Source organism: Scylla paramamosain, chromosome 32 (assembly GCF_035594125.1).
Source record: "Scylla paramamosain isolate STU-SP2022 chromosome 32, ASM3559412v1, whole genome shotgun sequence".
NCBI classification, from domain to species: domain Eukaryota; kingdom Metazoa; phylum Arthropoda; class Malacostraca; order Decapoda; family Portunidae; genus Scylla; species Scylla paramamosain.
In genome coordinates, this window is record NC_087182.1 from 14,658,883 (window position 1) to 14,682,380 (window position 23,498).

At 39.5% G+C, this 23,498-nt stretch overlaps 3 protein-coding genes across 36 annotated transcripts in view; 1 reads left to right on the top strand and 2 right to left on the bottom strand.

The window, feature by feature from the left end:
• Positions 1–3,513, bottom strand: part of LOC135089237 (cGMP-dependent 3',5'-cyclic phosphodiesterase-like) — a 171,153-nt gene extending 167,640 nt beyond the window's left edge. For 2 of the 15 annotated variants that reach the window (XM_063984644.1, XM_063984635.1), the window contains exons 1-2: positions 3,198–3,513; positions 1,607–1,679 (exon numbers count right to left, since the gene is read on the bottom strand). The gene's annotated coding sequence lies outside the window, so the exon portion shown is untranslated. Of the gene's footprint in view, positions 1–1,606; positions 1,680–1,892; positions 2,201–2,773; positions 2,947–3,197 lie in introns of those variants that run through there. The other 13 variants (XM_063984645.1, XM_063984634.1, XM_063984643.1 and 10 more) reach the window with 7 other exon arrangements.
• A 265-nt stretch (positions 3,514–3,778) lies between these two features.
• LOC135089243 (DNA-directed RNA polymerases I, II, and III subunit RPABC2-like) lies at positions 3,779–9,948 on the top strand. Its single transcript, XM_063984685.1, has 4 exons — positions 3,779–3,933; positions 5,139–5,202; positions 5,530–5,618; positions 9,423–9,948. Exons 1-4 carry the CDS (start codon positions 3,905–3,907, stop codon positions 9,631–9,633), a joined length of 393 nt encoding a protein of 130 aa, XP_063840755.1. The 5' UTR covers positions 3,779–3,904; the 3' UTR covers positions 9,634–9,948.
• Positions 9,949–11,435: 1,487 nt separating this feature from the next.
• Positions 11,436–23,498, bottom strand: part of LOC135089238 (adenylyl cyclase-associated protein 1-like) — a 98,854-nt gene continuing 86,791 nt past the window's right edge. For 10 of the 20 annotated variants that reach the window (XM_063984662.1, XM_063984658.1, XM_063984659.1 and 7 more), the window contains 7 exons: positions 19,922–20,121; positions 18,468–18,676; positions 17,609–17,787; positions 15,689–15,813; positions 14,171–14,422; positions 12,983–13,090; positions 11,436–12,699 (listed from right to left, as the gene is read on the bottom strand). In XM_063984662.1, the coding sequence (XP_063840732.1) occupies positions 12,475–12,699; positions 12,983–13,090; positions 14,171–14,422; positions 15,689–15,813; positions 17,609–17,787; positions 18,468–18,676; positions 19,922–20,121 (1,298 nt within the window). In that variant the 3' untranslated portion in view covers positions 11,436–12,474. Of the gene's footprint in view, positions 12,700–12,982; positions 13,091–14,170; positions 14,423–15,655; positions 15,814–17,608; positions 17,788–18,467; positions 18,677–19,921; positions 20,122–22,446; positions 22,474–23,498 lie in introns of all 20 variants that reach the window. The other 10 variants (XM_063984656.1, XM_063984653.1, XM_063984655.1 and 7 more) reach the window with 3 other exon arrangements.

Here is a 23,498-nt window from a genome sequence, read left to right on the forward strand (position 1 = left end):
AACACGCATCCGAGACTCGCACTCCTAAACCTAACGACGTCTAACCGTAACTAATTGAAATGGGACTTAATGAGGATGATTTTCAAGGTTACTTTCATGTTTCCACCGCTAATTTAATAGTATTCTGTATCATTAATAGGAAAAAAATTAAAAATCCATGGAAACTCGATTATTCGTCTCTGTGCCCTTTGCAATTCGTCTTGATGATGGAACAAAGCGTTTAACAATACGGGGCTTAAGTCTTCTGGTGTTGTGTTCCTGAGTGCTGCTTGACAATTAGATGGGATCACAGGCAACGCATAACTAGTTGGCACCCTCCCCAAGGTCGTAGCTGGCGTCTTAATCAGCTGACAAAATTCCAGAGAGAGAGAGAGAGAGAGAGAGTGTGTGTGAGGAAGAGACGCTGCGCAGTCGGGATCCGTCACGTTTATGTTAAGAGGAATACATGAATAAAGAAGTGTGATCTATAAGGGAACTGTAACCCCCACGCTGCTGCTGCTGGTGCTGCCGCCTGACCCTACTCGTCCCCTATCCGCCGTGCGTGTTGCATAGGTTTCTTCCGCATTGATAACGGGGTTAGCGTGCGACAAAACAACGAAAGGTGCCCTCTGGCTAACCCACGCAAGTAGGGAAATGTGTGTGTGTGTGTGTGTGTGTGTGTGAGTGAAGCTTAAATAAATGCGTGAGTGTCCAAGTTAAACAAGGAAGGTTTTGTGTTCAACTAAACAAGGAAACCAGGATGTCCACCATCACTCAGACAAGGGAGTGTCCAGGTGTCCCACGCAAACAAGGGTGTCCAGCTTGGCTCAAACAAGGAAGGGTGTCCACTCAGTTTAAGCGTGGAAAGGTATCTATTTTAACTCTGACTGCCACTTGGTACATCTTTCCCTAATTATCAATCACTCTGAGACACCTCTACTTGTTCTACAGCCACATCCAATCTTTGAACTGGGAAGAAATTGCAAAGTGTACTCTTTCTTCATCGCTAACTTTTTTGTAGATGTTTATAAAGACTACGCATTGCTTCTGGTGCTGCTAATTGTTTCGTGTCGCAAGTATAAGGCTTAAACAAGGGTGTCAGTGTTAAGTAAGGAAAGAAAGATGCCCATCTCAACTCAAACAAGGAGATAAGCATGTCTGTCTCACCTCAAGCAAGAAAGATATTCACCTCACACAAGAAAGGGAGGGTTTTAATTTCAACTCAAAGAGGATACAGTGTCAATGAACAAGGAAGGAATGGTGCCCACCTCCTCTCAAGTAAGGAAGGAAATCCACCTCAGTTCAAGCAATGAAGGTAAGAAAGACGTTCAGACAATTCATGAAAGGAAGGAAGGATAGGCAAGTACCCACCACAATTTAAGGAAGGAATGGTGTCCGTGTCCACCACCGACAGAGGCGTCCACTCAAACAAGGAAGACAGTCCAGCTAAACAAGTGTCTCCGGCTGGTCTTTGTTGAATCAGGTGTCGCAGTGTCCAGTCAAGCGACACCAAAAAAAAAAAAAAAAAAACACAATCGACGTCTTGCGAGGGGCAGTACTTTGGTCACAATGGGCGTAAGAACGTAAACAAAGCAGGTAAAGGTGACAGGAGCACAGGGACACTTACCTATACATGAGGGTTGTGGTTAGCGCCATCTAGACGCCTTGCCTCCACATGCCACCACCGTCACCGCACTCATCTATCCACACCACCATAAAAAGAGGAAAAATACATCAATAACCACGAATTATACACACGCAACTTAACAACACGTATATAAACAAACCCCCCATGCATTCCAATCCCTATCCACACATATACACACTTAACACACCAGATTAAAAATAACGCATAAAAACTGACACAATATTTCCGACTAGGGACAAAAATAGGGTAGACTTTGTGTGTTTACCCTGAGTGAGATCCTTGCATGTGTGTGTATGTGTGTGTGTGTGTGTGTGTGTGTGTCAGTCACCGCACCTCACACACCCTTCTTCCTCCAACTCACAACGCACACTGCCACAAAATTTCAATCTCCTCTTATGAAACCCACGTCACTGTAACAAGTAATAGAGGTCCTTTTTCCTAAGCAGCAGCGGGTAGTTTAACACGACTGCTCAGCTTCACGCCACTACAGGTAACTGGCAACACTATAAACGTGCTACCACTACCACCACCACCGCCGCCGCCGCCACTGACACCACCGAGCGAACCGCGCCCAAACGATGCGATTTGGAAAAGATGAACGATAGTGGGAAAAAGAAAATGGATTGTTTGTACGTAAGGAAGTCGTCGCCGTCGTGTGTCCGTGTGTACGAGAGAGAGAGAGAGAGAGAGAGAGAGAGAGAGAGAGAGAGAGAGAGAGAGAGAGAGAGAGAGAGAGAGAGAGAGAGAGAGAAGAAAATGGATCTCTTAACAGGGTACACTTAACTACTATTAATCTCTCTCTCTCTCTCTCTCTCTCTCTCTCTCTCTCTCTCTCTCTCTCTCTCTCTCTCTCTCTCTCGTACACACAGACCAATTGTTCTTTTTGCTACTATTGATAGCGTGTTTCCAATAATAGGAAAAGAAAACGCATATATCAGTTGCTTCATCATACTCTACGCAATCAATAGTTTGCGAATTAAAATATCTGCTATTCTTAATGTTAGTTTGTTGTTTGGCTGCTATTGCTACTATATTCTCAACAACAACAACAACAAAAAATAATACAACATATCACAGCTGATCGATCTATATAATTAACTGTTTAGGAATCTTTGCTTCGCTATGAGTAAAATATGAAATTATGACCTCTATAATACTTATTCCTAAAGGAGGACTCCCGGACTAGCAGCAGCAGAGGACCACCACACCTCTGAGGAATACACTTTAAATTCCACCAAGTATACCAAGTAAGTAAGTATGTAAGTACACTGCTTCACGTAACAAGAACACTGGTAAACCTAGACGATGTATGAACAGGCTGATGAAATACTAACCGAGATGCACAACAGAGGAAAGAAGGGAGTAGAAAAAGAAGCAGAAGATAGCAAAAGATAAACAGATAGAAGAACAATGACCAAGATTACTATTAAGATTACTATAAAAGATGCCGCAGGTTGGTGAGTCAAGAGAAGAGAAATGGTAACCTAACAACCATAGCAATGTTGCAAACACAGTAACATTACCCCAAAAAAAACTCACATGAAATACCGTGACAATTTTAATCGCTCACCTCACAAAGTTCCCACAGAGCAACAGCATATTTATACGTCCAGCATTTATTGCGCCGCGTCAGGAGGGTCATGGGGCTGCCTGGTGGTGGTTCCAACGGTAAACAAACAAACATGCCACCAGCCACATGCCACGTGCCTCGAGGGTCACCAATCAGGAATATTCACACCTGGTGACCTCGCCTATGTCGGGTCACCCAGGTTAAGTTAAAAGCCACCGGTGGTCAGATTGTCAGCCCAGCATGGAGTTTGGTTATTGATTTCCCTCCCTTTTAGATTCCCGGGTCAATATTCGTGCACCAGCTTCCGGTGTGGCGCGTCCCCAAAAAAGGTAAACATTGTTATGATCCCTTAAAATATTTTTTTTCATATATTTCTATAAAACATCATTTTTTCTATAACAAAATCAGCAATAAATATTAAAACTAAAATATCTGTGCTTTAAGTAGTTTTTAAGTAGTTTACAGTGATTCTGTATTCATTAAGTGTCATAACTATAAAAGTTGTTATTTTTATGTATCGCAGGTTATTCTTTACGAAAAAGTAACAATTATGATTCTTGTGTTAATATAATATTCATACTTATTTTCAGAATGATGCTGAAGTATAACCATAACAATTTGGGCAACACGTTGTTGTTGTTGTTGTTGCATCACGTTGGCGAGACTCGAGACGCTTCTTGGCCTCCAGCTCTGCCTTCCACTCCACCATGGCGGACGAGGAATTTGATGGCGATGAGTGAGTAGATCCCAGTGTTTAGTCATCTTATAGACGTGAACGTGTGTGGCGTGGCCTTGTGTTCCCCGGGGTGGCGTGGCGGGAGCATGAAGGAAGGCAAGGTGCACCACATGGGCCTGGCGGGATTTGCGTCACTTCGGCGTCACTCACCACAACTCTGGGACGTAAAGATTCTTCCGATTAATTCTACGCAAAAGGCTTCTGTGTTATTTCAGCTCGTCCTCCTGCTCCGATACATTTTTTTTTGGCGCAGCAGTAACAAACTTGATTTGTCTGAGATTACAGCAGATTATTGTTGCTTATCCATGACTTTCAAGATATGGGACAGGATTACTGGTATCAATTACCACATAATATATTTGTCAGATTTTATGCTTAGCTGTACAGGCTCTTTATATTTAGGAAAGGAAGGTTTTTTTTTTCTGTAGCTATGTTGGACAAGTCATTTTACTTATGTATCACAAAAAAAAAAAAAATCTAAAAGGGGCAGAGCGAGACGACAAGTACTCATTGTTAACAAGAATCATATCATATATGGTATTATTCCAGAATCACTACAAATTAACTTTGTTCCTGTGACGTGTCTCATTAGCTAGAGCTCCTCATGCTGACTATTTTGAACCCTATATATGTATGTGTCACAGATTAACTCTGTCAGCAATTTAAAATTTATTGGTTTTCTTTCGGGTGTGTTGTCGTTACATTATGCTAGGTATGGTTAGATTTGGTTTAGTTAGGTTTGGTTACGTTAGATATTAAAGCCGCTGGTTATTTTTTTATTTTTTTTTATCGCCTTTGTATCAGGAGTGCTGTTGTGAGTGACTGGTCTAAACTGTGAACTGTGCAGTGTTGGTGAGGTTACAAATGGTATTTGCAATGACAAAACTATTTATTTCTAGTAAGTTTTTATGCATTTTGACTAATTTGCAATCAATTTTTGTCATAAATTACAATGTTCCTTAAGCATAAATGAAAACAGTGATTTTCAACAGAAAGTGATGGCAGATTATTTAAAGATGCATCAAAAATTAGCAGAAAAAAATAGTTTTGTCCTCCATATGGAGTTTGTTGGGAAACAGGAAATTTACCTCTTATCCATCTGTCCCAGCATTCAAGTCTGCAGTATTTCCTTCATGGTGCTGCTGTGTTCACCATGTAAAGTCTGATCTAGTACCAATTTGTAACTTTGCACCATTTTCTTTCAGTGTTGGTGACGACTTCGAGGAGGTGGAGGAGGACGAGAACCTGGATGATCTGCAGGAGGGAGAGGTAAGTGCCACGAAAGGAATGAATGTGTGGTTTTCTGATGTTGACACACAATTTGCTATATATATTCTCTGCTCAAGCGTGAAGTCAATAGTGTAACTGCCAAATAGGCACATGAACAGGGTCACATAAGCAAGTGTAACAGGTTTTTGATGATGATAGCTTGGCACTACATAGCACACTGACCCCATGGAAAGTATTGCCAGCTGCTGTGGGCCTGTGATCATGAGCTGCTTTGTTTGTTTAGGATGGTAATAGTCTTGTTATTTGTATCAATCCATTTCTCTCCTTGTGAAGGTAATTAATGATTTGTTTTACTTTTGTTGACAGGATGATGAAAACCAAGTGGAGTTGCTAACGGCAGGTGAAGGCCAAGCCGTGCCCACACAGAAACGCATCACAACCCCTTACATGACGAAGTAAGCAACCTGATTTTAGCTCATCAGAGGTGTATTAGAAGTTACAAAATACTTCCCATTACCTATCTCTCATACTTACCTACTATTTATTACTTGACTGCTTGGGATGTGGGTGAATTTCAGTTTAGGAAAGTGTTGTTCCTCAAAAGATATTCACAAATAAAAAATGTGTAGATTGGGACCAACTATATTTTATTTTTTCCCATTCAATGCATTTTCAATATTTGAAGCTTATTTTAAACATCATTATTTACAAACCTAAATTCCACGTTAACGAATTAAGATCTCATAAACTAATACGAGTGTGTAATGGGATGTGTGTAGTGTTTAATCTTTTCACTGCTCTTTGACACATCTTACCTTAACTACAAACCACATCTTTGTTCCACAGCCACTTTTTTTTTTTTTTTTTTTTTTATGTAGGAAGGACACTGGCCAAGGGCAACAAAAATCCAATAAAAAAAATATGCCCACTGAAATGCCAGTCCCATAAAAGGGTCAAATCAGTGGTCAAAAACTGATGAATAAGTGTCTTGAAACCTCCCTCTTGAAGGAATTCAAGTCATAGGAAGGTGGAAATACAGAAGCAGGCAGGGAGTTCCAGAGTTTACCAGAGAAAGGGATGAATGATTGAGAATACTGGTTAACTCTTGCGTCAGAGAGGTGGACAGAATAGGGGTGAGAGAAAGAAGAAAGTCTTGTGCAGTGAGGCCGTGGAAGGAGGGGAGGCATGCAGTTAGCATGAAAATAGCGGTAGAAGACAGCTAGATATGCAACATTGCGGCGGTGAGAGAGACTGAGGACAGTCAGTTAGAGGAGAGGAGTTGATGAGACGAAAAGCTTTTGATTCCACCCTGTCTAGAAGAGCAGTATGACTGGAACCCCCCCAGACATGTGAAGCATACTCCATACATGGACGGATAAGGCCCTTGTACAGAGTTAGCAGCGGGGGGGGTGAAAAAACTGGCAGAGACGTCTCAGAACGTCTAACTTCTTAGAAGCTGTTTTAGCTAGAGATGAGATGTGAAGTTTCCAGTTCAGATTATAAGTAAAGGACAGACCGAGGATGTTCAGTGTAGAAGAGAGGGACAGTTGAGTGTCATTGAAGAAGAGGGGATAGTTGTCTGGAAGATTGTGTCGAGTTGATAGATGGAGGAATTGAGTTTTTGAGGCATTGAACAATACCAAGTTTGCTCTGCCCCAATCAGAAATTTTAGAAAGATCAGAAGTCAAGCGTTCTGTGGCTTCCCTGCGTGATATGTTTACCTCCTGAAGGGTTGGATGTCTATGAAAAGACGTGGAAAAGTGCAGGGTGGTATCATCAGCGTAGGAGAGGATAGGACAAGAAGTTTGGTTTAGAAGATCATTAATGAATAATAAGAAAAGAGTGGGTGACAGGACAGAACCCTGAGGAACACTACTGTTAATAGATTAAGGAGAAGAACAATGACCGTCTACCACAGCAGCAATAGAACGGTCAGAAAGGAAACTTGAGATGAAGTTAAGGATAGAAACTGTAGGATAGCTTGGAAATCAAAGCTTTGTGCCAGACTCTATCAAAAGCTTTTGATATGTCCAAGGCAACAGCAAAAGTTTCACCAAAATCTCTAAAAGAGGATGACCAAGACTCAGTAAGGAAAGCCAGAAGATCACCAGTAGAGCAGCCTTGACGGAACCCATACTGGCGATCAGATAGGAGGTTGTGAAGTGATAGATGTTTAAGAATCTTCCTGTTGAGGATAGATTAAAAAACTTTAGATAGGCAGGAAATTAAAGCAATAGGACGGTAGTTTGAGGGATTAGAATGGTCAGCCATTTTAGGAACAGGTTGAGTGTAGGCAAACTTCCAGCAAGAAAGAAAGGTAGATGTTGACAGACAGAGCTGAAAGAGTTTGACTAGGCAAGGTGCAAGCACGGAGGCACAGTTTCGGAGAACAATAGGAGGGACCCCATCAGGTCCATAAGCCTTCAGAGGATTTAGGCCAGCGAAGGCATGGAAAACATCATTGCGAAGAATTTTAATACGTGGCATGAAGTAGTCAGAGGGTGGAGAAGAGGGATGAACAAGCCCAGAATCGTCCAAGGTAGAGTTTTTAGCAAAGGTTTGAACGAAGAGTTCAGCTTTAGAAATAGATGTGATAGCAGTGATGCCATCTGGTTGAAATAGAGGAGGGAAAGAAGAAGAAGCAAAGTTATTGGAGATATTTTTGGCTAGATGCCAGAAATCACAAGGGGAGTTAGATCTTGAAAGGTTTTGACATTTTCTGTTAATGAAGGAGTTTTTGACTAGTTGGACTTGGCATGGTTCCAGGCAGAAATATAAAGTGCATGAGATTCTGGTGATGGAAGGCTTAAGTACCTTTTGTGGGCCACCTCTCTATCATGTATAGCACGAGAACAAGCTGTGTTAAACCAAGGTTTAGAAGGTTTAGGACGAGAAAAAGAGTGAGGAATGTACACCTCCATGCCAGACACTATTACCTCTGTTATGCGCTCAGCACACAAAGACGGGTCTCTGATGCAGAAGCAGTAGTCATTCCAAGGAAAATCAGCAAAATACCTCCTCAGGTCCCCCCAACTAGCAGAGGCAAAACGCCAGAGGCACCTTCGCTTAGGGGGATCCTGAGGAGGAATTGGAGTGATAGGAGATATGAGATTGTGATCAGAGGAGCCCAACAGAGAAGAAAGGGTGACAGCATAAGCAGAAGGATTACAGGTCAGGAAAAGGTCAAGAATGTTGGGCGTATCTCCAAAATGGTCAGGAATACGAGTAGGGTGTTGCACCAATTGCTCTAGGTCATGGAGGATAGCAGAGTTGTAGGCTAGTTCACCAGGATGGTCAGTGAAGGGAGAGGAAAGCCAAAGCTGGTGGTGAACATTGAAGTCTCCAAGAATGGAGATCTCTGCAAAAGGGAAGAGGGTCAGAATGTGCTCCACTTTGGAAGTTAAGTAGTCAAAGAATTTCTTATAGTCAGAGGAGTTAGGTGAGAGGTATACAACACAGATAAATTTAGTATGAGAGTGACTGTAGTCATAGCCAGATGGTGGAAAACTCGGAAGATTCAAGAGCATGGGCACGAGAGCAGGTTAAGTCATTGCGCACATAAACGCAGCATCCAGCTTTGGATCGAAAATGAGGATAGAGAAAGTAGGAGGGAACAGAAAAGGGGCTACTGTCAGTTGCCTCAGACATCTGAGTTTCAGTGAGGAAAAGATGAGGTTTAGAAGAGGAGAGGTGGTGTTCTACAGATTGAAAATTAGATCTTAGACCACGAAGTTGCAGAAGTTAATGAAGAAAAAGTTGAGGGGGGTGTCAAGACACTTAGGGTCGTCGACAGAAAGGCAGTCCGACCTGGGGACATTTATGGTCCCCTCCCCAGATGGGGACTCCGAGGCTGGTGTAGGAGTCGCCATGATGATTTTAAAATTTTTTTGAGTGAAGGGTGTGTGTTATTAGGTGCTTGTAGTTTTGTGTGGAGGAAGAGAGTTGTCTTTAGAGGGCAGGCTGTGACTGCCCCCTTGTGTTGTGAGACACAAAGGGAAACGTTCAGTGAGGTCACAGCTGGGTTTAATGATAAGTTCACCCCCCACCCCTGAACAGTGCTTTAGACCTCACTGGGAGTAATTATTGTTTCGGCAGGTGTCTACTGCCTCCTACAATCATTACACTGCTAGGAATTGCAAAATCTATGTTTTTTAACCCCCTCATTTTTGTAGGTGCCTGTAAAGATTCCATACATTGCTTTTAGTGTTGTGAATTGTTGCATATCATATCATGAAAGTTAATAAAGATTCCCTCTACAGATATGAGAGGGCGCGTGTATTAGGGACGAGGGCGTTACAGATAGCAATGTGCGCCCCCGTTATGGTGGAGATAGACGCTGAGTCAGACCCACTCCAGATTGCTGCCAAGGAACTGCGAGAACGCAAGATTCCCATCATCATCCGACGATACTTACCTGACGGATCCTTTGAAGACTGGGGCATTGACGAGCTTATTATCAGTGACTTTTAGTTCTCTCTCTCTCTCTCTCTCTCTCTCTCTCTCTCTCTAGGTAGCACGTTTAAGGCTACCACACAATTATTTAGTCATCCTGTTCTCACATTTCTCCTGTACTTCTTAATTTATTCTTCTTAAATACTTTGATAACTTTGGACTCGTATAATAGTAAGAATTTTACACTGAAGACTTTCATCACCATTCATAGAGTTCAGTTAAGCCTTTAGAGTGTTTTACCTAATTCAACAAAGGAACTCATAATATTCATCTTTTCACCTCCATTAAAACTTACGATGTACAAATTGACATACAAATAAAATATTTGTCTGATTTTTTTGTTTTTTTCCCCTTAGTCCTCTATATGTTTGTGTTCACTGAGGCCCCATTACTTTGACCTGTATTCTACAGTGATACATTTGTCACACAGAATAATAAGGCAATAATATTTAACCAATAATTTTTTCAGCAGTTGGTGATAAATATGGAGCTCTAAGATATTATCACAAAGAACAGACCCAGTTATTGAATGAGCACATGTAACACAATATTGAATCATCTCCTCTAATTTATGTCAGTTTGGATATTGTTGCTACATCTATAATTGTGGATTAATCTTATGTCATGGGAAACTAAAGAAACAATATCATATCAAGTGACATGTTTCAGGCATATTTGTTGTCAAGGATGGCAACTGCTGTGACTGCAGCTACTTTACTCCTTGATATTTTTATTAGATTGTAATGAACACAGGAATCATGTTCAGTGATATTTGATATCCAATCATCTTTCAGTGTAGTCATGGGATCCCTCAGCAGAACTGAGGCAATGTAACATATGATGATCCTCAGAAAGGGAAGTACCCATACATTTGTTCAATTACTCAAACTAACAGCCAATACATTATTCATTTGCATAAATAACCAATAATCTCAGTCTAACCAATGCCATTTGACATTGTACACTCAGTATGGTCAATTTTTGACCACTGCTTGGACCCTTTTATGGGACTGGCATTTCAGTGGGCATATTTTTTTATTGGATTTTTGTTGCCCTTGGCCAGTGTCCTTCCTACATAAAAAAAAAAAAAATGAATCTGTGATTAAGGATCATCAAAATGTTGTACATTTGAGTTATATTGTGGGTGATTTCTTGGAATAGGTCTGTTTGAGAGAAGTGAGGCAAGAGAAGAGTGGCACCAAGTACAGTGGTAGACCTCAACTGCTACGCAAGATTATTTGTTTTCAATCTCACTGAGTGAGTTGGATATTGCCAGGCAGCTAGTGTTGTGTTGTGTAACATGATCACATTCTGATGAATGTAATGAAAATTGGAATGTACTTATCAAGGATAATATGTATCAAGTTTTACAAACTACTTGTTTGAAACTAAAACTAGACCAGTAAGATTCCATATGGTTTTGCTAATGATGCTAATGAAACTGGTTTCACCTCAGTTGGCAGTGATATTTGTTATCCACGTAACTTGCAGAAACCTGTGAGATCAACTTACTGAACCTTGTCTCAGCACAGAAATACTGCCTGAACTAATGAGCTCCTGGAACATCACAGTGCTGATCTTAGTGACTGACTTTCACTGAGGATGTCTTTACATCTTGGTTACAAGTACAGCATTGCATAAGGCAGTGTGGTAGCAGCACTACCACAGTGGAGCATCATATTCTTTATCAAATTTTTTTATTATAATTGAAAATACTGCACTGCATCAAGCAGCACTACCACAGCAGAGCATCACATTTAGAGGATAGAGTGTTTGGTGTGAGTGGCTGACCTGCTCAAAAGGAAAATGAATAATAATCATAAATCAGAAAGGGTTAATATGAAAACTCATACATTGTACCCACTGCAGTACATTTTTCCATTACATCAGAAACATTGCTGATATGCATATAAAATGGAAGAATGCAGTTAATCAACATGTGAAGTTTATAATGACTAACAAAGGAATTAAGAACTAATATTTTCCCCAAATTTCTCTTTTACTCGTGTGGTGTGAGTTCCAAGCGTGTCAACAGCCACACTAACTCCGTCACAGACTAGAGACGAGCAGTAATAAATTACTTACCTACACTACCTCAAGCATAAAGCAGACAATGGAAAAAGTTATGATCCTGAAAATTGTAAAAACAGATATCCTGAACTGATTTCCCTTAATTTTATACAGATTGCATCTTTTTTCACATGAAACACTTGTACAGACAGACATAAGTAGCTTCTGGTTCTGCAACTTGCAGTTTGGAGAAAACATTACACAAATTAAGTTTCTTAAGTTAACAATGGTACTTCCATTTCTTCAACAAATCACAACTAAGAGACTGGCATCTTGCAGTATCTTGGTGGGATCAAAAAGTGTTGCTGCAACACCTTCACATGTAATGTTGCCATAAATTACTGTGAAGCAACAAACCAATGATGAATCAGCTAAGTGTACTTTCTTACCATACTATAACAGCCAACCTGCATATTGTCATGAAAAGTCCCTAATTTGAGCTGAATAAGGTAACATCTTATAGAAGTATAGTATGGTTATTTTTACAGTATGTACCAACTTGCCTCGGCTCATAGAAGGCAATGAGTGCATCAATGCAACCCAAAACAATTGACGTTTATAACCAGTAGCACTGAACCACGTTCACTACTGATGCACTCAAACACTGTGGTCATAAACTGAGTTACTCATACTGACATGAATTAAAAACTATGAAACATTCAGCAAATGAGCATCTTTCTGCATCAAACCACTAGAGCAATAAATTGCATGTCACTGAGGACCTTATGGACACTTCAGTCTGCACCAGCAAAGACACCTGGAGTGTTGGTGGTGGCAGCAGCCAGCCTCCTAGCAGGACTCGGTGCAGGTGGTGGTGAGGGACAGTCCGTTGACCTTGGTCAGGAACTGCTCTGGGATGGCCAGCTCAGCAAACTCCCCGTCAGGCTTGGGGACCATGATGTTCATCTCTGAAGACTTGGCTGTGACAATCTCTGTGTTGAGGGAAGCTTTGCTGAGGAACACTTGGCACCCGTCCGTCTTCTCGATGGAGATGGTTGGCATCACTCCCATCACCTGAGGCACAAAAATGGCACTTTTTACTGCACACATCGACACACACACTGCTGACACTTATCATTACATGAGGATCCACAGATATCTGAACAAACTAAGTGTGGGGTATCTAACAACACTCATATCCTCCTATCACCCACAGCCACATCTAGTCCATCCTCCCAAAGCTCCACTTAATGAATTCAGTCATCTACCTTTTTAACCCATAAAATTTATATTATATAAATCTGTATTCTTGGAAAAAAATATTGAAAATCATGAGTAAATTTCTCTGCAACCTTACCTGCACTTTGGATGACTGGCAGTTGACCACCTCAAGTGCAGACACCAAGTCTTCAAATACCACAGCAGACTTTTTGCAGGAATCTAAGATGATGGAGTTTAGCTTACCCTGGAAGGACAAAAATAAATGTTTTGGTGCACTCATGCAATGCATTGTAGTACAGTTATTCATGTTTCCTCAGTACCATTTTAAACTGATGAAATGCAACACAGACTATATGGGGTGTCTCAAAGCTTTGTTAAATATGCATAATCAATTAGCTCTTGATAACAGTCCCTACTACACAAATAAGATTTGTATGAAGGGCTCTTGACATCATCCAGTCCTACGCTTTCACTTCTATGTAAATTCCAAAAATGAAAACTCCAAAATTAAACTTTCATCATCCAGCCCTATGCTTTCACTTCTATGCAAATTCCACCCATGAAAACTCCAAAATTAAACTTTCATCCAACATAAATCCCAAACCAAACTTAACCTAACCTGATACAGCATTATTACAGGATAAATCTTGGAGGTGGAATATTCATGAAATAACATCTAAAAGGAAAGGCTACACTGCATTCCATCATCTTGAAGAAAGTTGGGAGGATAAGTTTAGATCAACATGGTAAACCTTAATGTTGAAGATCAGGACCTGAAGATCAAATGATGAAAATCTATGTACAAAAGAAGGAATTCTGTCAGCGAAAGAAAGGTTTGACTATAAAACAAGACAATAGTGCTTGAATACTTGAATAAGGGGCAGGGCAGGAGATTGAAGAGGAAATGAGGAAATAAAATATAATGACTAGGAAGGTCTACAAAACTGGAGATAATGTGAATAAATATTTGTCTACAAAACAGGATAACTGTGCAGAAATATTTGAAGAAAGGGAAAGGTGAGTGAGAGGGATAAACACAACAAGAGTGGTGTAAACAGATGTGCATACAAAGAATAAGTATCACAGTACTGAAGTAAATTTGATTTGAATGCTGAGCCCCAAATTGAAGATGGAGGAATGGCTGGGTGGGGAAAAGCCCTCCACAATAGTATAGTGTAGAGTAATGTAATCCAACAACCATGGAAAGATTTGTGTTATTGTTTGTCCTTTATAATCCTTTACAAACCAGCTGGCAACACAAGCTATACATCTATTTAAATACCAACACTTATTCCACCAAGTCAATAATGATAGGAGACTTTACCTTAACTTGAACTACAATATTCTGGCACTTGAAGATGTACACACTCTGATCCATCTTGGCATCAATCTTAATGTTCTGGTTGTCTTTCTGGTACTCAACGAACCACTTCTTGCCTTCAAGGGCCAGCTTGGGGGTGCCGGCAAAGGCGTCCTTGGCAGGAGAAGCACGGCTGCTGGGACTAGACTGTTTGACAAAAGGCTTTGGTCCCTCGCGCAGACTTGGGTTCTTGTGAGTCTTCATGTCATCAGTCACCTGCAGAACATTATGGCCTTTCATAACTAGTCTTACATTTGAGATGTCTCACATTGGCAGGTGAGTTCAGGCTGCCTGAGAGAGCTGGTTGGAGGAAAGCTGCCTGAAGTATTAACCTCACATGAAACAGAAGATGTAAGGAGAAAGAAGAGACTTGGTCTGAGTAAATGTTCAAACAGAATTCCCTCATTTTATCACATTTTTTTAAAACTAATACGAAGCAATTACCCACATCCCAAATGTGCAGAGTAGCACTTGAGGAAAAGCACCAAAGAAGAATCCAGGATGAACATCAGAGAAGAGGCTGGCTATGAGCAAGAAAGTGGAAGAGACTCATAAGCTGTCCAACTCCGTAAGCAAAAATAAGGATGTTGATAAAAATTAATATGTTGATGATGAGGAATCCAGTTTAGTGAAAAAAGAAAAAAATTCAAAGTATGTATGTATGTAATGTATGCTGTATTACTGGTGGTGTTCAGAAGCCAGTTTTGGGATGCATCACCACACAACTTGTGAGGTGTCTGGCCAGGTAAAATTGGTTCACAGTGCTAAGCCTTGCTGTATGGGAGGTTACAATGAGTAACAAGGTCATCTGTGGTCAGGATACAGCTCAACACTCCCTGGAAATGGCTACCACAACAAGTCCTCCCAACACACTGATGCCTTAACACTGCCTCACAGCATACTCACCAATACTTGGAACACCACCCACTGCCAGAAGGCACACTACAGGATAAGGTGTGTTCTCAGTGTAAGGGAGTAAAAGAGCTGTACTGAACCTTATTCCTTTGTACTGAACTGGATTCCTCTATTTTGAATTTTTCTGTGGTGCCTCCTCATGCATGGAAAATTGCCCAATGTAAAAAAATGTAATTCATTTAAATCTAACCACCACACAAAGGAGTAAGGAAGATAAGATGTCCACTTATACACACACACACCATTGGACCCATATGTATTCCCTCACACCTTGATATAAACTTTTCATCTATGTGCCAGGCATTGGTGGCATTCCCCTTAAAGTGGGACAGCTGAGACAAGGTAGTCTATATCAGGATTCCAGGAGAACTGAGTCACCCTCCTCCTGTACACCTTGTCACAGCCTCCACTGGTGCAAACCTTGATGTTAGAAGCAAATGTAGGAAAATATACCAAAAGAGTGGGTCCCCAGACCCTTTGCTTTGTCCTTTTTAGTTCCCTTTTCTGTCATGCAGGGAATACAGGGTCACGTACTCTACTATTACGGGCATTGGGATTCCTTCCCACCTTCTTGAGGCCTGCAGTGATCTCAGTCCCTTTGTTGATGGAGGCAAAGAGTGCCGAGCGGCCGTCGTCTGCCGCCACAGCCTTGGGCTCCAGCTTCACCATAGGGGGAGGGGGAGGGATGCCAGCTACGGGAGTACACAGCATCAGCAACAACACTAAGGCAGCACTAAGTCTTCAACATAATTCCTGCTCAATCAATGCCTACAGCTCTATTGCTGAGATGTGAATGAAAGAAAATATCACAATAAATGAGCAAATAAACAGATACATAACAGTAAATAAAAAAAAAATTGTTTACCTGAATGCTTATCTAAATGCTAAACACTCAAGGACCACAAGTAAACTACAATAATCACAACAAATCAGTAAATAAACTAATACCTAATAGTAAATAATATAAAACAAAGTTCTATCTGTGTATATAACAGGCCAGCAGTCCCCACACAGGGTGGCCCAGACAAAGCACCACACATTCATACACACGCACTCACACAAGTCCAGCTGATCTAAATACTGCAAGATGTCACCACTTTGCTAACAACTGGCACAGTCCATAACTTGTGTCTTAATCCCCTGTCAATGTTTACTGTTTGAGGTGCCTGACCTAAAACAGTGCTGTGACTTAATATAGACCTGTTGTGACAAGCACCGGTATGATGGATCACATTTCTCACGTGAGCTGATAACCACACTTAAGGAAATTAACTGCACTGGTATTGCTATGTATGTATGCAAGTTATGAATTTGTACTGATAAATAAATTCAAGTATATAAAAGCTAATTCTGATCATCTCTGCAAACTTCTTAATGATTTCCTCATTTCACATAGTACATTTTTTTTATACAGTAAAATCTGTCATACAAGATAGACTTAATAGTACAAATTTTAACCACTTCTTCAATTCAAAATAAACAATGTTCTTTGTAGTGAGCCAAAGATGTTCTGCAACCTACATCACTGCAAGTAAGAGTGATAATGCATACTCTAAGAAAATAATATAGTTGACTATGATCAGCAAATCATAAATAAGTTCTTTTTGTATAATGAAAACTACTTTTAGGACCTAAAGGACTTTGGCTCTCAAAATATACTTCAATGAAATCTAGCATACAAGTGTGTGAGGTATCATGAAGCAAACACTTACTCATATAAAAGCTCATTTCAACAACTAACTACAGCTTTACAGTGTGTGGCATTATTGTGACTCTGAAATTTAAAAGCAAATGCAGAATTGAAATAGTTAACTCCTTAAATCAAGAAAAATGCTAAACATAGAAGAATTTATGAACACGAATTTACAACACAAGAATACGTAATGTTGCAGAATGTAAACCAAGGCAAGAAGAAAATGTTATAGAATGTTGGGACAGAACTGTGATGCTTAGATGTGGTCACACATTTGTGGCAGTAGTATTTATTATCAACAGCAGGAAGAAAGAAGTGAGTCACAATATGTGTCCTGCCCTTTACTCAGTGTGTGAGAGGGATTGCCAGGTGTATGAAGTGGTTTATTTATTTAATTAAGAAAAGGGGGGAAAGAGCTTGGGGGATAGAGCTTCCTACTGAAAATAGAGTTGTTGATACACAAACAGTGTTCCTTTAAATGAAATTACCATCCTTTCACAATGTTTGACACAAATTTGTCACAAAAGCATGATCTTGCTAAAATAATTCACTAATGAAGTAATAATATCACAAATTGTAAAAGAATATCCACAACTCTAGCTTTGGTAAACTCAAGATAATTTCCTTTGACAAAAATTTCTCTATCAAATCTGTGTCTGAGAAATGTGGTGTGAAGTAACAGTATTTTTAAGAAGGAAATGTTCTTTGTGTAATACCAGCTTGAGAAAGAGGAGGAGGAGGAGGGGCATTATCAAGACATGAACATTTAGGTGGGGTGTCCATCCTGTACATACGTGGTGGGGGAGGAGGCACCCCACAGTTGGGTGGAGCCGCTTTAAGGTTGTTCATGGCGTTGCCGCCCCGAGTGTTCCAGGAAAGGCCGGTGGTGTGGTACTTCCTCACATACTCCTGCAGTTCCTTCCACACATTGTTCAGGTTCTGTACCCACTCCACATGTACCTTGTCCTTCTCCCTGTAGGGATACAATGCGGGAAAAATTCACGTGTGTAAATACTTCCAGAAAATAAGGGCAAGATGCCAATAAGCCAACACAAGGCATTATCTATAAAATGCATATATATATATATATATATATATATATATATATATATATATATATATATATATATATATATATATATATATATATATATATATATATATATATCTGTGTCCAGCTATCATCCCTTTGTAATCCCAACACAATGAAATACACATGGTATGAAGGGATCCTTATGGCTGAAAAGTGTTCTGCTTCTCAGGCTCCATAATGTGTCCATCAAGACATTCCCCTTCATTGACATGGCTTCCCTCATACAGTCTCCACCATTAACAAAACCTATTTTTTCATGATGTGTGTGGTTACTGTTCCCTTATGTCCTACAAGTAAAGGAGAATCTCAATTTATGAATGTTTAATTTATGAATTTTTTAAAGTTAAGAATATTTTTCATTTGATTTGTAAATGCAGAATTCACATTTATGAGAAAGTATTTTCTATAAATTCGCTTCATGCAATCAAAAATGCATTCAATAATGAAAAAATTGAAATTTATAGCTGATCACAATTTGTGAACTTTAAAAATCTGAAAGCTTTTATCCAGACACTGATAAATCTCAGTTACTCTGTGTGTGTGTGTGGCAGATAACACACCTGTAATCTTTAAGGACTCTGTTGGAATAGAACATTGCAGAATCACCCATCTCCTTGACATAGGGGGCCGGTGCTGGGGCCACAGCCACCCAGGACAGGCCAGAAATAGACTCAGAGATGGCTGACAGGTGATTGAAAAACTTGGACTGCCTGTTGGACTCCCGGAAAGCTATCACGGCCTGGATCTTCTTGCCAGTTGGCTCCAGCACCTGTGAGGGGTGTGGCATAAATAAGCTGGTTTTGAAGTGACTGAAGCTTAATAGAACTAACATGAAAAATGCAGTGGATCAAAGAGATTCATGAAGAATATCACTAAGCCATTTATCCCTTGATATTTATATTTAATGGAATTTTTAAAGGAAAATATATTGTTTCTTCAAAGTATCTGACAACAAAGGCAACATGAAAGATATATGCACTGAGAGAAATTAATAAGGAATATCACAGTAGCATATCTACCACAATATTTGTATGTCTTCCCAAAGCCATACAAGTACTGCACTTATACATGAAGCATCGCTACATTACTTCAACATGCAGATGCTGCTATACAGGTTTCTCAAGCCCAGAGTCCCATGTTTTGTGGGGCAAAATATCGACAGCAGCACAGTAATGGCAGCATCTCCTGAAGTATGCCCTTAGCAATGCATGATGCTGACACAATGCTAAGTCTTGCCCTGGATGTCTACTCCAATATCCTCCACATATGGTGTTATAGTGGAACAGTCATGTGGTGCTGATTTGCTTCCCTATTTGTTGGTGTTTGCACTCTCCAGTCATCAGCCTATCAGCACAAAACTGGCAAGTTCAGAATTTATCTACTAATGGACCTTCACATAAAGTTTGTAACATCACTTAGCTAATATGCTACTGATAAAAAATACAGTGCCACATGTAAAAAGACTCAACCCTCTTTTTAACAGTTTTGAGTAAATGAGAGTTGAAGATGGGGAACTACTCCAGATGTAATTTAATCATGTTCTGTCATAGCATGCTCGACACTATTTACAGAGGTAGGATGATCAAAAAAACCCATTATCTTTACTTCCCTGTGATAAAGGAGAGGGGCTGCAACAGCCTCCCATGAAAAACAACAAAAAATGCTTGAAATGCAAGTTGAGCACCTTCAGCATGCAGTGCCTCAAATGCTAATCCCTTTAAAAATCTGAGCAGATGAATGCATACATGGTTACAATGGATGCCAGCAAATAATGTATAAACCATCAGTGTGTCCAGCACCCTTCAATTCATTTCCTCAGGATTCCAAAACCCAAAGCACTACTGCTACTGCTACCAATAAAAAATGGTAGCTCCTTTAAAAATTTTGAGCAAGTGAATGTAAATCTGACAACAGTAGATGCCAGCATGTAATGTTCATATCATCACTACACCCTTCAGGTCATCTCCTCAGCATTCCCACACCCCAAGCACAGCAGCATGAGCAGAGTGAGCACCTGAGGTAGTTCGGTGTCTAGTGGTCGCTGGCTCTTGGACGCCATCACCAGGAAGGCCCGCTGGTTGATGAAGCATTCCTGCACCAGGTTGGTTATGGTTGCCACATCTCCACCAATCTTCTGGCTGGTGTCAAAGAAGGTCTTGAAGGGGCCTGACAGCAGGTCATCGTAGGCCAGGACAAATGGCACTGTGCACTCCTCTGTAACAATAAAAATTATATTACTGAGTATCCTCCTGTCGCTGACGTCAGCTGGGGACAAACACACACACACACACACACACACACACACACACACACACACACACACACACACACACACACACACACACACACACAACACCCATCACACGTGCTCACATTCTCACAAATACTTGTTTGTTAACATTTAAAACTGGATTTCAAAGGACACAAGTTCTGAGATTTACTATTTGCATGAATTGCTGAATTAAGGAAGAGGTTGTCATGTCTATTTAAACAATACTTCAATGTGAATCAAATAATAAGAATTTACATCACATCTATTTATACAATATAATATTATATTTTAATTTTAATTAAATAACAATTTTAAAGTCACATATGTCTATGCAATACAAACATCAACAGCTTGATAGCACACCACACGCAAACCAAATAACACTTGTCTACACTACACTTTTCCAAAACCTATGATACCATGACTAGTTTATGCCCAACAAAACACTAAAATAAACCACAGGATGATACTTCAAGCCAAACCTTCACATACTCAAGGCTCTCAACACAACACACAAAATCCAATAAAAAAATTTAAAAAAATACAAACATGAGCCTAAAATCAACAAGCTTCTGCTGGAATGGTGTGAGCGGTGTGGGCGTGTGCCTGGCAGGACAAGTTATAACATGTAGATACAAAATGAATACTGTGTAAATGTAAAGCATTCATTGTAACAAAACGGTAATCTGGGGTAAATTTTTTACTTATCTGTAGTAATAATACCAGGTATGGTGCAGATATAAACATTACTCATTCTAAGATAACTTTTCTCTCTAATAAATATAAAACTCATTCATTATAAAAGTATCATTTTAAGATAGAACAATACTAGGTGTAAAAAGAAACTGTCCTCCCAAGAAAGAATTTAAGAAATACCCACTCAATATTGCATATATCAAAATTGTATTCATATTAAAGTATAGTCCTTGCTCGAGAGAGAGAGAGAGAGAGAGAGAGAGAGAGAGAGAGAGAGAGAGAGAGAGAGAGAGAGAGAGAGAGAGAGAGAGAGAGAGAGAGAGAGAGAGAGAGAGAGAGAGAGAGAGAGAGAGAGAGAGAGAGAGAGAGAGAGAGAGAGAGAGAGAGAGAGAGAGAGAGAGAGAGAGAGAGAGAGTAAAAAAAAAAACTAATAAAAAGCATCTGAACTCTTCAAAAAATGCATAAAAAAATCTACCTGATATATTTATTTATTTATTTTTTCTATAATGAAATCCTTTGCTCAGGAAAACAGGTCATAACACTAAATGTTTACAAATGTCTGAAAGGTGCTGAAGCAGGATGAGGGAACTGAAAATCCCCTCCTCTATATTTTTATCCCAACAATGAGATGAATCGTGACATCTCAAAGAATAATTAGGTGATACGTTTAGTTATCCACAAATGTTATGAAGCTGAAAGCTAAGAATTAAGAAAGAATGACAGCATCATGGCAGGACCACCAGGCAGATGACATGACACAACAGCATCAAGCACACCTGACTAACACCTTGCCTCTTACAACACGGGACAACCCTCACTGACCACAAAAACATCTTGCAGTATCACTGTACTGTTATTTATCCCAGGCAGAAAAATAATGAGATAAAGGAAAAAATTAAAAGAATGCAAGAATGTACCTAATGTATCAGTGTGTCAAGGGGCCTGAAATCAATCTAAAGCATAAAAATAATGACAGAAGTATATTACTTCATCTCAGACTGAGAAATGATAATAGAAATAACAAGGAAAATCGGGGGAACAAGAATACTGATGTACTGCAACAAACTCAATTAATCTATTGAACATGGGAAAAAAAAGACAAGTAAAAACAAAGAAAAAAACTTGAAAACAGTTACAGGTGAAAAAAAAAAGGGAAATGGGACCAAACATAATTCACTAATTAGGGCAGAAATTAAACAATTTGAGATAAAAAAAAAAACAGGAGATGAATGCTATTTGACTGGGAGAGAGTACGAGAGAAATTGTACATGTGTGTGTGTGTGTGTGTGTGTGTGTGTGTGTGTGTGTGTGTGTGTGTGTGTGTGTGTGTGTGTGTGTGTGTGTGTGTGTGTGTGTGTGTGTGTGTGTGTGTGTGTGTGTGTGTGTGTTTATGTGTGTGTGAGTGTGTATGTAATAAAGCCAGAGCATCAAGCATGAGCAGAGGTGACTTAATGATGGGTCACTAGGGCCTGGTGAGGGGAGGACACTAAATAAGGGCACTACTCAGAGGGAGGAAGGGATGACTAAGGGACGTATAAATGCCTCTATGTACAGCAAGATGCACCACCTACCACCCCACTTAAGGCCCTGCAGACGTGCTGGAAGAGGCAACCACAACTTAACATCCAGAAAAGAAACCAACGTGTAAAGAATAAAGTAAGACCTGTTTTGAAAAAAGAGACCAACATTGAGAGGACTGTAAGTAAAATAGTGACTAACACCAAAGTTTAATAAAGATTGCTGAAAAAGGGGTACTGAGATTAAAGTAAAAAGAAGGAATCTAACATTGAATATAAAGAAAATATTTAGAAAAAAAATGTATTGAGAATCAAGTATTGTAGGTAGTATTGTAAAGAAAGAAAAATATACAATAAATACTTGTATGTAGTATTGTAAAGAAAGAAAAATATATAATATAAAGTAAGAAAATGAGGACAGTCTTGAGAATAAAGCAAGTAAAGCCACCAAATAAAAAAGAAAAATAAACACCAGCTGTAAAACAGAAAACAGAAATAAGAATAAAAAATGATCCAATTGTAAATAAGAAACCAACACTGAGAATAATGAATCAAAGTAGACAATGATATTACAGAAAAGTATGGGAATAAGAGAAAAATGCTGTGAATGAACTGTATTATAAGTGTGGATACATGCTGACATCTACAGGTGTGCAGCAAACAATGAACACAGCAAGCATACTTACAAAGCTTGAGGGCAAGAAGCCTTAGGAGCAAGAAATGATGGCTATGCAGAAGCTAAGACAAAAAAACTTTAAAAAGCAAAGTATAGGAGATTAAAAATAAAAGAGCATAATACCAAATATGAAAAATTAAAAATAAAGATAAAAGTTAAACCAAGTTAAGAAAACAGAAAAAAAAACTCAAAAGAAAATATACAAAATATTACTATAAGAATAAGACATTTAGAGCTTAAGATTTAGATTAAGAATGAGGGTAAGCAACACATGAAAACACAGGATAAAAGAAAAAAAAGTCATATATAATTAGATAATTGGGGGGCAAGCAATACACAATCTTTAAAACAGAAAAATAGCTTAATAAAGGACAGGGGACAAAAGCAGAGGCCTTAACTTCAGAAAATTAGAAAAAAAAAAAACTAAACT